Source organism: Protopterus annectens, chromosome 4.part0 (genome assembly GCF_019279795.1).
Source record: "Protopterus annectens isolate FY-2018-M chromosome 4.part0, PAN1.0, whole genome shotgun sequence".
Lineage (NCBI taxonomy): Eukaryota > Metazoa > Chordata > Ceratodontiformes > Protopteridae > Protopterus > Protopterus annectens.
The window spans coordinates 757,442,421-757,457,252 of NC_056733.1; the positions used below are offsets into that span (position 1 = coordinate 757,442,421).

General features: G+C 40.7%; 1 protein-coding gene across 2 annotated transcripts in view; it reads right to left on the reverse strand.

The window, feature by feature from the left end:
• The window catches only part of GOLGA3 (golgin A3), a 1,508,539-nt gene that overhangs the window by 615,297 nt on the left and 878,410 nt on the right, over positions 1–14,832 (reverse strand). For both annotated transcript variants that reach the window (XM_044068715.1, XM_044068714.1), the window contains exon 11: positions 6,812–7,180. In XM_044068715.1, the coding sequence (XP_043924650.1) occupies positions 6,812–7,180 (369 nt within the window). The remainder of the gene's footprint in view (positions 1–6,811; positions 7,181–14,832) is intronic.

Below are 14,832 nucleotides of genomic sequence, written 5' to 3' on the forward strand. Positions count from 1 at the left end.
AATAAAAAAAAAAAAAAAAAAAAAAAAAACAACGAAGGGGGCCGGGAAAAAAGCAAAAATTTTTTCTTAACCTTTTAATAGTATCAAGAACATTATCAAACAGTAAAATGAAAACCACAGTATATATACCCTAGTGGGTGTTACCAAAAAAAAAATAGACTACTCTAACCAGACAGTAAATAATGTAAATCTCAGAGCCAATAAAAAACTGGAAATTATACTACATTCCAAGAGTGAGCAATGTCTACATGAACAAGTGCTATAGCAGTACAACTAGTGAAGCAAAAACAAATGTTAATATATGCTTAAACATAAAAGTATTATCTAAGAACATATTTTGAAGGACCTTTTTTGAAAAACATTATAAAAAGCAGACTCTCAATAATAATACAATGTTTGGGTAAGAGATAGATTCCTTCTTTGGTGACATCAATACACTACTTGAAGTAAAAGAATTAAGTTGGCAGCTTAGATTCAATTCAGATGCACCGCCTGGTTTGAATGAAAGCCTAAATATTAAATGTGTTCTCAGGTAACTTATTTCTAACAATAAATAACCATCTTAACATTTTAAATCATTCAACATAAAAAATGTATATATAAATATTATAAAATGTATAAAAATCCATGTTTGTTATTTATAAAATGCTTTAAAAAGTAAACAGTTTGTACAGGTATAGCCTGCCATCTTCTGGTAAGAGTGAAAAATGCCTCAAACATTATAGTATTCCTGCTTTCAATTTTAAGAGGGGCACAATTGAAATAAATTCATTTAACCCAGGGAAGTTTGTTGCATCAAGGGAAATCTGCCACCATGATTCACTAGATTCCAGTTTTTCTTCCCATAATCCACCCCTTACATCTTTTTTGACCTGCTCTAAAACCATAAAATGAAATTTGGCATCCGGACAAACCTGACTGTGTTTGTACAAAGAATTGATCTCTTTTCCTGTACCTATTTCATATTTATGTTCATATATCCTCTTTTTTAGGGCTCTTTCAGTTTTTCCCACATAAAAAGCACTACATTCTGAACATAAACTTAGGTATACCACACCCTTGGTTTCACAATTGTAGTAATCACCACTTTTAATCCATTTTTGTCTACTTTCTAAATAAACTTTTTCGTTATTAACTATGTTACTACAGTATGCACAGTGTCCACATTTGAAGGTACCCTTCTAATCTTATTATTCCTTTGGGAACCTTTACTTTCCATAATGTTTTTAAATGATGGGGAAACTGGTCTAAATCAGTTAAATTAATGAATTTAGACCATTCTCTTTCAACAACTTTCCTTGCAACTTTGTTGTTAAAAGCATGTTGTTAAGATGGTTATTTATTGTTAGAAATAAGTTATAGAAATTTTAAAGGTTGGCATTTTTAAATACACGTAGAAAAAGAATATTTATGAATTTTCTAATTAAGCAGTTGTTTTTGATTGGATAAGGAATTTTAAATAAATTGTATAAAAGGCTGATTTGTTTTAGGGAGAGTATCTGAAGAAGTCGGTTTGCTTAGATGAAAACGCAACACTGATATAAAGCGTTAATGTGTTTTTAGCGGTGTTTTTAGTTTATTTAACAATAAAACACCGTTTCCGACGCCCGTGGCTCCAGCAGTTTTTGGCAATTTGTTTACTTCGAAGTTTTATAAAAGCCACACACACAGTACTTTGACAGAATTGGGGAAAACAGTACTAAGGAAATGCTAGTTTTGTGCTGGGATGCATTACTGAAATTGCTTAGAGAGCGTAAGGCCTTAGTAAAAGTTTGGAACTCAAAATCTGAGCTAACCATGATGAAAATTTTGAATAATATAAAGAACTAGAGATAGGAGCTTTAGAAAACGTAATGTGCACACTTCGCAGAAATAAATGGAATATGTGGTAACAATGCCTGCAGAATAATGTTCAGGAGTGAGGTTTAAGTGAAGGCAGTGTGATATGTAATGAAAATTGTTAAAAAGAAAACATGTACAGTATACTGCAAGATAATGACAACTGTTACTGTACTCTGCTTAATATTAATATACGTGAACCCATATTGCAACTTGCTTGAATAAAAATATCCAAAAACATATTCATGGAACAAAGGCATTAGCTGGCATGGAACATTCTACTTTTGGCAAAATAAATAGTAGGGGTGGGAATCCCTGACTGAGACTTGCTGCAAGGTGGCAAGTTTTAATATGAAACAAGAGATTTTGGAACTAACTCATCAATTTAGATAGAAAGCCATTATAATGCAACAATTGGGAGGGATCAGAGCAAATTATGACCTATTAAGGGATACAGGGTTGGACAGGAAAAAGGGCATAGGAAATCTGATGGTGGAGTTAACTAAAAAGCTCACTAAGAGAGACAAATGCACTCGTGAACATACTGTCTTCAATAAAAATGTTACAAAATGGGAGCTGCACATAATAGGGATTCCTAAACTTCTGAAGATTGGTATGGGATTAATGTACTGTGATTAGCCAATGTCCGGAACCTCAAAGGAAGCACCCAGATCTGTTCAGAACTGGTGGTCAAGGACACCACATATAAAAATGCTGTAGATATAGCAAACTTGCTGGCTGACAGAATCAGTGAAAGTTTTACCCCTCTGCCCCCACCACCAATCAGTAAATCAGGACATTCCCAGTACCTGCCTCCTTCCCCTTATATCTAGCGAACAGGTCATCACTGCTCTCTCAAAGGCAAAAAATACAGTCTCCATGTGACCCAATAACATCCCAGGCTGCATCCTACGTGAACTCAGGTAGGAACTTGCAGCACTATTAGGCACCCTATTCAACCAAAGCCGGAGTACTGGCTTTGTCCCAGCTGAGTGGAGGACAGCCACTGTCACCCCTTTACACAAAGATTCTGGGAAATTATAGACCCATCAGCCTAACTAGCTAGCTTGACCTGCAAGGCCATGGAATGGATTATCATGGACCTCATTAAAAAGGACATAGGCAACCTCCAAACACTTGATCCCACACAGTTTAGCTTTGTCAAGGGGAGGTCATGTCTACTAAATTTGGTCTACTTATTTGAGACAGTCACCAAGGCCATGGATGAGGGGAAGATGGTGCACACGGCCTACCTTGACCTGGCCAAAGCCTTTGACACTATTCTCCACTCGGACATAATAGATAAACTCTCTCAATTAAGCATCAATCCATGTGTTACCAGATGGGTAACAAACTGGCTCACTGATAGAACCCACATAGTCGAGATAGGAGAAGCCACCTTAAGCAGTAGACCCGTAAGAAGTGGCATACCCTAGGGTTCGGTCTTGGGGCTTCTGTTATTTAGGATATACTTTTCTGAGGTGCAAGCCATAACCAGTGGGATATGGCTGACCAAGTTTGCAGATGCCTGCAAGCTGGGTGCTGTCATAAATTCCTCTAGTGATGTGGACATCCTCCAAGAGGGTCTCACTCAGACAAATGACTGGTGCCAAAACATGGCCTCAAGCTGAATACCAAAAAATGCATCACCACCCCCCTTTGGGGAGAGTGATGTCCCCACACATTATCACATTAAAAACGTCCTAAGCACTCAATCAGTTGTGAGGGATTTGGGCACCCAGGTTGACAGCAGCCTGACTTTTGACCACCATGTTGCTTCCATGGTACGGAAAGCCTTCTACATGACCCACCTCATAAGTAAGGGTATCTCATCCAGGGACAAGGAGGTCATAACATCCCTGCATTATTCCCTTATAAAGCCCATTATTGAGTACAACGTTCCTTTTGGCATGTATCTCGCAAAGCACATGCAGCAGCTGGAGAGACCACAGAGGTTCCTCACCAGAAGAATCCAAGGCCTCAAACATCTACCATACACAGATAGGCTAAAAGGAACGTTGACTCCTCAGAGGTGACCTTTGTCTGGCATACAAGGCGATCATGGACCCTACTTTGATGGGATTGCTGCATATCCACAAGTCAAGGTCCACTCAAGTAACCTTCATGTGTGGCCTCAACCTGGTCTGTGACATCAAAAACTTGTTGGCGGGACACTGTTGTGTCCCAGAGACTCCCTCATCTATGGAATAGACTCCCTTCTCCACATCAAGCAGAGTACCTCTTTACCTGTTTTTAAGCGCAACCTGGATAACTGGATGGGAAACAGAAAATATACCCCTGGGATTCCACCCATGTCCCTACAAGACAGGGGCATTGGGTGCTGATTTGTCTAAACATGGGCTAAACCCTTGGCTAGGCTTATAAGAACCTCAGGGCCAATAGCCCAGTAACCTCCTATGATCCTATAAGGAAAAATAATGAAGTGGGAAGAATCCACAAATATAGGAATGTAGACTATAATGTAAACTGAACAATAAATTAACAGAAGTTGAAAGCTTTTTAACTGTACATAACTGAAAGGTATGACTTGCAAAAACAAGTTCTTTGATGGATTTAAAATGACGATTATCTGGGTAAAAAGGGATTCACAAGTAAACTAAACAAAAAGTTAAAAGAAGATGGTGACAAAGAGAAGCAAGTTTAGAACTATTTGGAAGGAAGATATTAATTAGTACAAGTGCATAAAAAGACTGAGAAAGTTATCCTTACCCCCAAGATCTGCTGTAACAGTGATGATATATATATATATATATTTTTTAATAGAAATGTCGAGTTTTTACACTCCTGCAAGACTTTCCAGAATGCATCCAAACATTACACCATTTAACGGAGATAGGATGCTGATTTAACATGGGATTTTATATACATCTTTTGGCAATTTCCTAAATTAAAATGACTTAAAGAGGAACTGCAAAACTTGTGTAACATTATTTAGTCTTGAAAAGCAATAATTCACAGCATCTCTCTGCATGAATATCTAAAATAAAGGGAATAGTGAAACAGACAAGGGCTTTGTTTGATGTGCTATTTCTAGCTATGAAGAACAATCAGCAGAAACTACAAAAGAAAGGAGCTTCTGACACAAGAAGATGACAAGGAAGTTGTAAAAGTGATAGAAGAAATTAAACTTGTGGCATTAAATATCAAAATATGGTAAAGAATAACAAGGATGGCTTAGACATTTGCAGGTACGAAGGAAATCAGAGTAATGTATAGTAATTTTTAGATTATTATATACTACTTCAGGAGAGTTTTCTTTTCTATTTTGAAGCAACCACGAAATGACTTGGCACCCGAAGATAAGCACAGCTCAAAGTGTAAATTTAAACTCCAACAGCTTTATTTCGTCACAAACTCCACACAAGAAGCTAAGAGATCTCCACATAAATCACATACAAACTTGGTTGAGCGCTTTCATCTGCCTGCAACAGATTTCATCTTTTCTATTTTACTTTTCAAAATGTGGATAATGTCTAGAACTTCTCTGGCAAATGTGTACTGTACAAAGTGTTCCAGAGTACCTTTTTGAAAAACTTCATTATTTCTTTAAAAACTGAAGGAAAAGACTGCGTTGAAACATTGTGAAATGGATGCATCAATGAAAATGGTCACAGTTGGAAAAAGCAGTTGAAAAAACTGATCATGCATAGCAACAAAATCTGCAAGACACTACCAATGCTAGTAAAAAGGATTCAGATAGCCTAGAACCATTTTCTCTCATCAGTTAAGAAGCATGGCTGACGAGATCTGTGAAAGGGTCCTTAACAGCAGAGCTTTGTGGGGGAAAAAGGGGGAATGGACTGCTAGCCAGGTAAGTTCACTCTGCCACACTAATTCCTGCTGGCCTTGGCCCTAATGGAAAAGGCAATGAAATCTCACTCAGACTTTTAGTATTGGTAGAAAGGTAGAACTCATCAGCTTTCTTCTTAACTGTTGTGACAGACCAGCAAGAGAAAATGATGCTAACTCATTTAAATACTTGCATTAATCTTGAATACATTTATAAGTAATTTAATGATGGTGTTACTTAAACTGCATATCATTTAAAATGATTTCATTATTTTCTTCTCCTTAACTTTTCCCCCGTGCCAGCCAACCATCAAGCCTCCCTCTAAACTGTACCTGGCCCATTCATTTCCATACACATGAAGTTCATCACAGTGCCAGAGAAAAACGCCATTTAAACAGACATGGGTGTGTTTTACGCCTTCAACAGCATCATGGCAATTAAAGTATTTGTGATCTGCATCAGTACAGAGGCTCATAATGTCTTCTCTACAGGTGTACACACACCCAGACACCCACTTTGAAATCTTTTGCCAACTTGTGGCTCAGTGAGACTATTCTCCCATCTCCAGGCCACCTATTTGCATCCAAATCTTCTTTTGAGGGACCTATGCTGTACACAGGCAGCTCTACGCCATTCCACAACCCCAGCAAGGGCACACCCATCCTCCACTGCCAGCTCGATCAGTCGTCCAAATAGCTAACTGATCCTAGGTCACCTGGGCCAGAGCTAGGGCTTCATCCTTGTATAACACTAGAACTGGCTACTCCATTTCTCATCACTGCTATACTCCCCCTAAAGATTAAGAAGAGCTAGTTCTGTGAATTATGGACTAGGGCACTTGAAGACATTTAAGAGCAGAATGAATTATGCAAAACATTTTTTTGGGGGGGGGGGTAATGCATATCTATGAACATTAACCTCTGCAATTATCGATATCAGCATTTCTGTTATTTTCCACATAACTGGGAATAACTTTTATTACTGTGATTGTTTGCTATTTTATTTTACATTATTCTTGTATTCATTGCATTACTTTCTTGTGGAGCTTTTCATCATATGACTCTGTTGAAAAGGGGTTCCTGGCTCAGCAGACTATTCTGGTCAGCAAAGGTAAATAAACAAAATTAAGTAAGTAAACACATTCACAAAATTATGCATTACCTGATTAGACTTTACAGCAATTTCTTGCCTTAGCTGCTCCAAGACTTCAGATGCAACTCCAGTTCCTTCCTCCAAACGCTGTGTTCCTTCATCTAGTGCTTCTTTTTCTTCTTTTGCTGCTTGCAGCGCTACTTCCAAGAAGATCTTCTCCTTACGTAGATTCTGGACCACATCCTCCTTTGATTCTGCCTCTCTCTGATACTCTGCTATTTGGGCCTCCAGTTCTTCATACCGGGCTTGCAACTCATTCAGGGATTGTTCTTGTGTATACTGGGCTTCTTGTGACATGGTAAGTTGCTTTATCAGGTCAAGCTGTTCTTGCTGCAGGGCTTCAAATTGAAGTTCCCGCTGATGTAAAATGACTTTTACCTGAAGACAGGAGAGAGACCAAAAAGAAAATGAGAAGTCTCACAGTATTAAGTACAGTCCATTTGACAAAGTTCTTAAAGAAAGGTTCAGATGTGTTAGAAAAATATTTTTGTACAGTTCTAATCAGGTTGTTTAGGCCAGTCCTTTACCTTTATCAAGGTATGAAAGCAAGCAAGCCCCCTGCTGGAAACCAAAAGCCGCACTCTTACGGAGCTTTTCTTGGAAAATAAATCAAACATTCTGCTTTTGCAGAATGACAAACTATATCAGAGTGATCCTGTTTTGCTGCTACACAAGGATAATCACATGTCAGGAAGCAAGATGCAGAGATGCGTCATCAGCAGGATGGACACAGTGGTATCTGCAAATTGAAAGATTACCAAAGGGTAAAGTTCTCATTAAGAACAGGGTACACAACAGGGGGACTGGACTTCACGTTGGTCGAGTTTAGGGGCATGCAAGCCAGGTGCCACAATAAGGCAGTGAGATCAGCAAAGATACAATCACACTGAAATAACATAAGTTCCTCCATTTCTAACAATCATCAACACCCTTCTCATGGGGCTTCAGCTCATTCAGTCTGGAATTACACTAGCCTCTCATACATTACTCTCTGACAAAAGGGGCAATCCATCCAAGGAGCTAAGACTGCTACCTTCCAATGAGTCTTCCATTCAGATTGCACTAGTTTCAAATGTAACCCTCATCCTAACAGCCTGAATGGTCTTCTCTTACACTGGGGCGCACTCATTTACGGATAGAACTTAAATGTCTCGAGGTCAAAACTCACGATATGTGCACCCTTCCCCCCAATAATGGTATCATGTTATCTGTGGCAGAATGCATTAAAAAAAGAAGTTACTTACTCAACGTAATGTTCCATCTGTGTTGTCCATTTTCATTTTTCAACTAAATGAAAAAAGGGGGTCCAACAGTCACCAAACACACTACAAATAGACTGAAGAAGTGGTGACTAGTGTACTGTGTAGTTCAAGTCTCCAAATCCAAGTAGGAATCCAAACTGAGATAAAAAAAAAAAAATTGTTTACAAAATAAGATTAAGTGCTTACAAGTCAAGAACTTCATCAGAATAAATTAAAACAAGCCTAAAAGACAGTTAAATACTATTTTCAAACCAGACATCACTTGCTTATTGGCTAATACCAAACAATTTAGTTAGCTTGGTTAAGTTAAACCTCACTAACTCCTCCTCTTACAGAACTACTACTATAAGATTGTTTGCAAACATGACCGTTGTTTAAACTATTCAAGATCTGAAACTTTTTCTGAACATCCACCCTAGTTGAAAAAAAAAAAGCTTCAAAAGAAAAATATGTACAGACAAAAACACATCAAGTCAAAAGAAACCACAAGGTATTAAGTATTCTGTTGTTAACTAAGAAAAACATTTTCTACCTATTTTATAACCTAGCTGCATGTAATTTCAAAACAGGCTTAATACGGTCATTCAAACTTGGGGGTAAAGGCATTGAGTTGAAATAGCCATAAGAGTTCTTTATATTCCACTGGCTTTCCCACGTCTGCTCTCCTGGAATCAATGTCAACTAGTTTTAAAATTCCAAATTTAAATTCAGTGTGCGTCATATCCAGTAAGGCATGGTTAAAAAAGGGTATTGTTTACATTTTTGCTCTTGATACTTAATAATGTTCATAAATTAATTTTCTTAATGTTCTTTCAATTTTTCCTACATAGGATTTATTATATTTTGCACATACAGCTAAAGTAAACTAACCCTTTACTCCCACAATTTCTTCTTTTGAAGTGTACCTTAATTTTTAAGGCATTGTCAAGGTTTAGGTGCTCAGCCTCTTAACTCATTCACTCCAATGGAGCTCAGGATGTTTGCACTATAACTTCCAATGGGCGGAGCCTACGCCTTTTGACGGAATCAAATTATGTCCTCAAATTTCAAAAAAGAAGTTAGGTCTTACCATAACATTCCATCTGTGTTGTAGATCTTAATTCACTCCTTACTGATAGGACTTTGGTTCTATCCTCAGAACCGACCTGGCCAACACACAAGCTTGCGTCAGCCAAAAACTCTCAAGCTTTCTTTTCAGATTCAGTTTGCCCGCCCAGTATATGACAGTGGAGGTAATAGAGATAGTTGAGACAATGGAGGCCCTATCTCAGCAAATACCTTATCAGACAGACAGGACCAAATGATCCACCAGGAGTCATTAGGCAGGGGGAAGGAGGGAGGGACATAAGGAATGAATGAAGATCTACAACACAGATGGAATGTTATGGTAAGACACAACTTCTTTATCTGATGTTGTAAATCTTCATGTGTTCCTTATTGATAGGACTGAGTCCTCAGCTACTTGCGTCCTGGGTGGCCCTATGGAAGGATATTCCTGAGCACCATTGAGCCAAAAGATGCTCTTCCCCTTGGAGGCCATATCCAATTTGTAATGAATGATAAAGGTATGGGGGTTTGCCCAAGCGGCCGCTAAACAAATGTCATCCATAGAGGCTCTGGAATGAAATACCACTGATGTGGCCATTGATCTGGTGGAATGAGCTGTAATTCTAGAAGGCAAAGATAATTTGTTCTGATGATAGACAAAGGTAATGCACTCAACCACTTTGACAAGATGACTTTGGAAACAGCTTTCCCCAATCTGGGACTTGAAAAGGTTATGAATAGTTCGTCCAGCTTCCTGAAAGGTTTAGTTCTATCCAAGTAAAAACTAATCTGACTATGCACATCCAACATGTGTAACTGGTATTCAACTCTGTTGGAAAATTCAGGAAAAAAGAGTGGTAAATCAATGGACTAGCTGAGACTTAAATTTGAGATAACTCTGGGCAAAAGGGAAGGGTTAGTACAAAGTGATACTCTTTTGTGGAAAATCAAGTAAGGTGGGTTGACACACAAGGCCTGCAGTTCTGATAGCCTTTGGCTGAGGAGATAGGCACTAGAGATAAGGTTTTCCAGGATAAAAACTTTATGTCACATGAGATGGAAGGCTCAAAGGGTGAGCAGGTCAAATCTTGAAGGACTAAAGTAAAATTCCATTGTTCAGTTGGGGTTCTAATAGGTGGTTTGAGGTGTACAATTCCTTTAATGAAGATTTTGCAAAGACTATGAGACATTAGTGAGGAATCATTGAAACCATTATGGAAATTGGCGATAGCCGCCAGTTGGACTGTAATAGTAGAGGCTGAGGCTCCTGTATGAATAGAAAGCAGTTGGAAGCTATCACCTATTGCCCCTTTGTTAGGGCTTCCCGGCATAAGGGATAGGTTTTAGTTCCACCTTGCTTGTTGATGTAGCAGACTACTGACATATTGTCTGACTGGATGGCAAATGTCCTGGATGGGAGGGGTTTGTTTGGAATGCTTGCAACTCAGAGTACCGCTCTCAGTTCTAGGACACGGATATGCAATTTGGTCTCTATGGGAGACAAAGTGCCTTGGATGATCCTCCCTTGAAAATGCCCCCCCCAATCAGGGAACCATCCGCGTTCATTGTGGCTTTGGGTTGGGGGCGTGAAAAAGGTAGACTCCATAACTCCTCCTCTGACTTCATCCACCAACTCAAAACCTGCTTGCATTGACTTGTTATGCGAATCTGGTCAGACACTGCATGTGTTAGAACAGACCATTGAGAAGATAGGAGCCACTGCAGTAGCCTCATATGGAACCTTGCAAAAGGGACCAGTGGAATTGTAGCTGCCATGGAGCCCAGCAGTTGTAGAACTTGTCTGGCTGGGACTAGGTCTTGAGAAAGTATTTTTATTATTTTATTTTTTATTTATTTTACATTTGTTGACCGGGCTAGTCTAAATGGATATATGTCCATTTTCAGTAGAGGCCCGGGGAGAAAAGCTCCACATAAAACAGATAAACACACCGAGTATTAAGAATTCAGTTACAGAACATTAAACTTCAGATACAGATAGGTTGCTAGACAAAAATAGGTGTTTAAGGTAATTTAGCAAACATTGATGGAACAGAAGACTAGAACAAAAATAAGATAAGATAATCCTTTGTGTGTTTTTTTTTTTTGTAAACACTGTGGGAAGAAAGTCTTCAGAAGGATATGGGAGATTCCCATCTCAAAGTTATAAGTAAGGTACAGAAGAACAGGGTAGTTAAAAACAGGATTGGGAGAGTAAGTGGAGGGGGAGAAACTCAGAGAGACAGAAAGAGGTAAATTACTGAAGTTGAGCTCTCAGTTTTAGCAGCCTGTGAAGAGGCAGGGCAACTCTGAAAGAGATTGTATCGAACATTTGAGTCGGTACCAGGTTCCTAAGTTTATAGAAATTCCCAGTCTTTCTACCAGGCCTTGAGTGTACGATATGGCTTGAAGCAGTAGACTCTTGGTTGGAGCGGTGAGGAGCCGATCATCTAGGTATAGAAACCCACGGAATCCTTGTAGTCTGAGGTGAGCTACTACTACTCTATACATTTAGTGAATACTCTGGGGGCTGTGGAGAGACTAAAGGGCAGTTACTTGAAATTGGTAATGATTGGCTCCCAAGCTGGAAGAGGAGGTATCGTCTGGACAGTTTGTCCATTTTTATGTGGTAATATGCATCCTGAAAGATCTATACAGCACATCCAGTCATCCTTCTCCAGAAATGGGACAATGGACTGAACCGTGACCACCCGGAATTTTTCTTGTCTGACAAACTTGTTTAGAATACTGAGCTCCAAAAATGGTCTCCAGTTCAGTCTTTTTTGACACTAAAAAGAATCTCGAGTGAAAACCGGATCCTGTTTGGTCTGGTGGGACTAATTGGATGACACTTTTTTTTCTAGCAGCTTTTGAACTTCTAGCGCTGCTGTATCTCCCTGACTGGGTGTGTGTCAGGGATTCGCCTTAGAGGCATGGGATAAAGGCCTAAGGAAATATGGTATCCTCTGGTCATAATCCTCTGCACCCAGAAAGCTGAAGTTACTGATTGCCAGGTCAAGTGGCGCAGGAAAAAACATTCCCCGACTGCTTCCAGAGGAAAGCAATCGGGCCACTCTTTAGGAGCGCTGATAGGGTTTGACCAGAGAAGGAATCTCTGGAACCCTGGTTTTGCAGCCCCCCTCTGCCATGATAGGGGCATCTCCCAGATGAGTTCCCCCCTCTGCCCCGGGGTGACTGCTCGCCACGTGCGTTGCGGAAAGGTCCTTGGGATTTCTTGAATCACATCTTTCCACCCCTCTGATTCCTGGAGTAAGATCACTGAGGAGCTGAAAAATGTATGCCCATGGCAGATAGGGTCTTTCCTTCTTTCTCACACCTGGCTAATGTGTCCTTAACTTTAAGGCCAAATAAGGAAGACTCATTAATGGGAGCATTGATGAAGGAAGACTTGAAGGGGTACGAAGTAACATAAGTGCATCCAAGCGTGACATCTCATGACAACACCTGAAACAGTTGCTCTAGCTGCCCCCTCGGTTGTATGGGCGATCAAATGCATGGAGGAGTTACAAATGGACTCTAGGGTAGCAAGTTAAGAGGCAACTTTATCCCGCACCTCAGCAGGTAATACCCCTGACCAAAGTACCTGAAAGTTCTGAAACCAGGTCCCTCTGGAGATGTGTGAAATGTGCCATGTAATTCAGAGACCATATGGCAAAGGTCATCGAAGCATATGTCTGCTTTCCCAATCTGTCTATCGTCCAGGACTCCATGTTCGGAGGATGGACAATCTAACTTTCTTCCGCAAGTTTTTTCTTGATAGCCGCTTCCACAACCATGGAGTCTACTGTCAAACCTTTGGACCAATGGGGTGGTCTTTTGGTGGGGAACAAATCTCATCTGGCCTCTGGGGAATCAGCTCAACGTTGTCAGGGGCCTTCCAGGCATGCTGCACAATGAGCTTAATTAGTTCATCTGTAGGTGGGGTCACAAAGGAAGTAGAGAGTCGACCATGGAAAGCTTGCAAGAATACAGATTCCTCAGTATGAGGGTTGATGGACTTCCAGTTGCCCCTCTGTTTTAGTATCTCCAGTACGTCTCCAAAGGAGACATCTTCAGGAGGAGGGAGATTGTGGGGACCCTTCTCCTCATCAAAATCCGTATCTTCGGTGAGGGATTCCTTGGGGGAATCTGTGTGCTTCCTCTTGCATGTTCTCTTTTGAGGTGGCTCCTCAGTGGGGTCTTCTGAGGAAGACTCCGAAGATAGGGTGCCCTGGAGCAGGGTCTCTTGCTGCTCCCGTGCTCGAAGTCCCCGCTTAGTGGACTGTGTCAACTGCATGTTAGATGAGAGAGGGGTCAGGTTCTGATGCTGGAGGTGCCAACTGCATGCTTGCGGAAGCAAGAGCCCTCTCAATCACCTGGAAGGCAGGCCCACCTGAAGAGGGATGGGAGCCCGGTACCAAGGGGGACAACCTCGCAACTGGGGTCACACCCCCTCCGATGAGCCCTCCACCAGGATAGGAGCCTCGAGAAAACCAGGAACTGCTGGAACAGCTGGAGCAGTAGACGGCGCCATAGAAAAAAAATTGACGCCGAGCTAGGAGTCACGGTGCCGACAGACCAGTCACAATCCCGAGGGTGGATCGGCTCCTAATGGAGTGAAGTCCAGAGGGGAGGCTCCAGAACCGTGAAGGGAATCATCACAGGAACCGAAGGCATAGGCACTAAGGTAGACATCAGAATGGAGGGCTTCAAAGCCTGGGAAGAGGTTGAAGGAGGGTATGCTGGTGACTGTGCAGAGAAAACTTTGGCTCCAGGTGGGAGGAAGTCCTGGTCAGGGATGGAATTCCTCTAACTGCCAAAAGTTGATCGACAAGCCTCAATATGTCCAATTCAGAGACAGTCCTTGTGGACCATGTAGATACTCTGGAAGGAGAGTCTGGTCTTTGCAGAAAATGGCTATATTGCTGTCCAAAGAAGGGATCTATAGTTGGACAGTATCTGGGTCCTAGCCAAAATTTCGGATTTTGGCGACGAGGACAGAACCAATATCGGTGCCGAGATTGTGTCTGGTAGTGAGGCTACAGTCTGTACAGAAGCAGGTGTAGAAATTGTCAGTTCAGTGGTTGCCAACGGCTTTGGTGCCAAAGGACTATGGAGCCGAAATAGTCGATGCAGATAATTTTGCCATTTTCAGTTCAGAAATGGTCTGAGAATGTTTTGGTTCCTTAGAAGTCAGAGAGGTTGGAACCGAATGGCTTCTCTTTTTCTCATCTTTTCTGGGAGGTGGGGAGACCTCCGCCACAGAGAGGCCCAACGAAAAAGGGGTTTTTATCAAGCCCTTAAGAATGAGTTTGTTCTTGTGCTCAGCAAGAGTGCGAGAACTAAAATTTTTACATAAGTCACAAGGAGGTTGAGTCTGGAGATGGGAAACTCCAAGGCAGTAGACACATTTAGTGTCCATCCAAATTGGGCATTTTCCTCCCACACTTCTCACACTGTTTAAATCCAGTTGTTCCTTTTTTGTCTGACATATTTAAGGTAACAGTTAAAGAGTATACAAATATGTGAGTTTAGTGTGTGTGTGTGTGTGTGTGTGTGTGTGTGTGTGTGTGTGTGTGTGTGTATATATATATATATATATATATATATATATATATTTTTTTATATATATAGAAAAGAAAAGGGAAAAGGGGACCAAGTATTGTAACAGGCATACCACAAGGGCAGAGGGCTGGGGCAACAATACACTGGTATAAACTACCA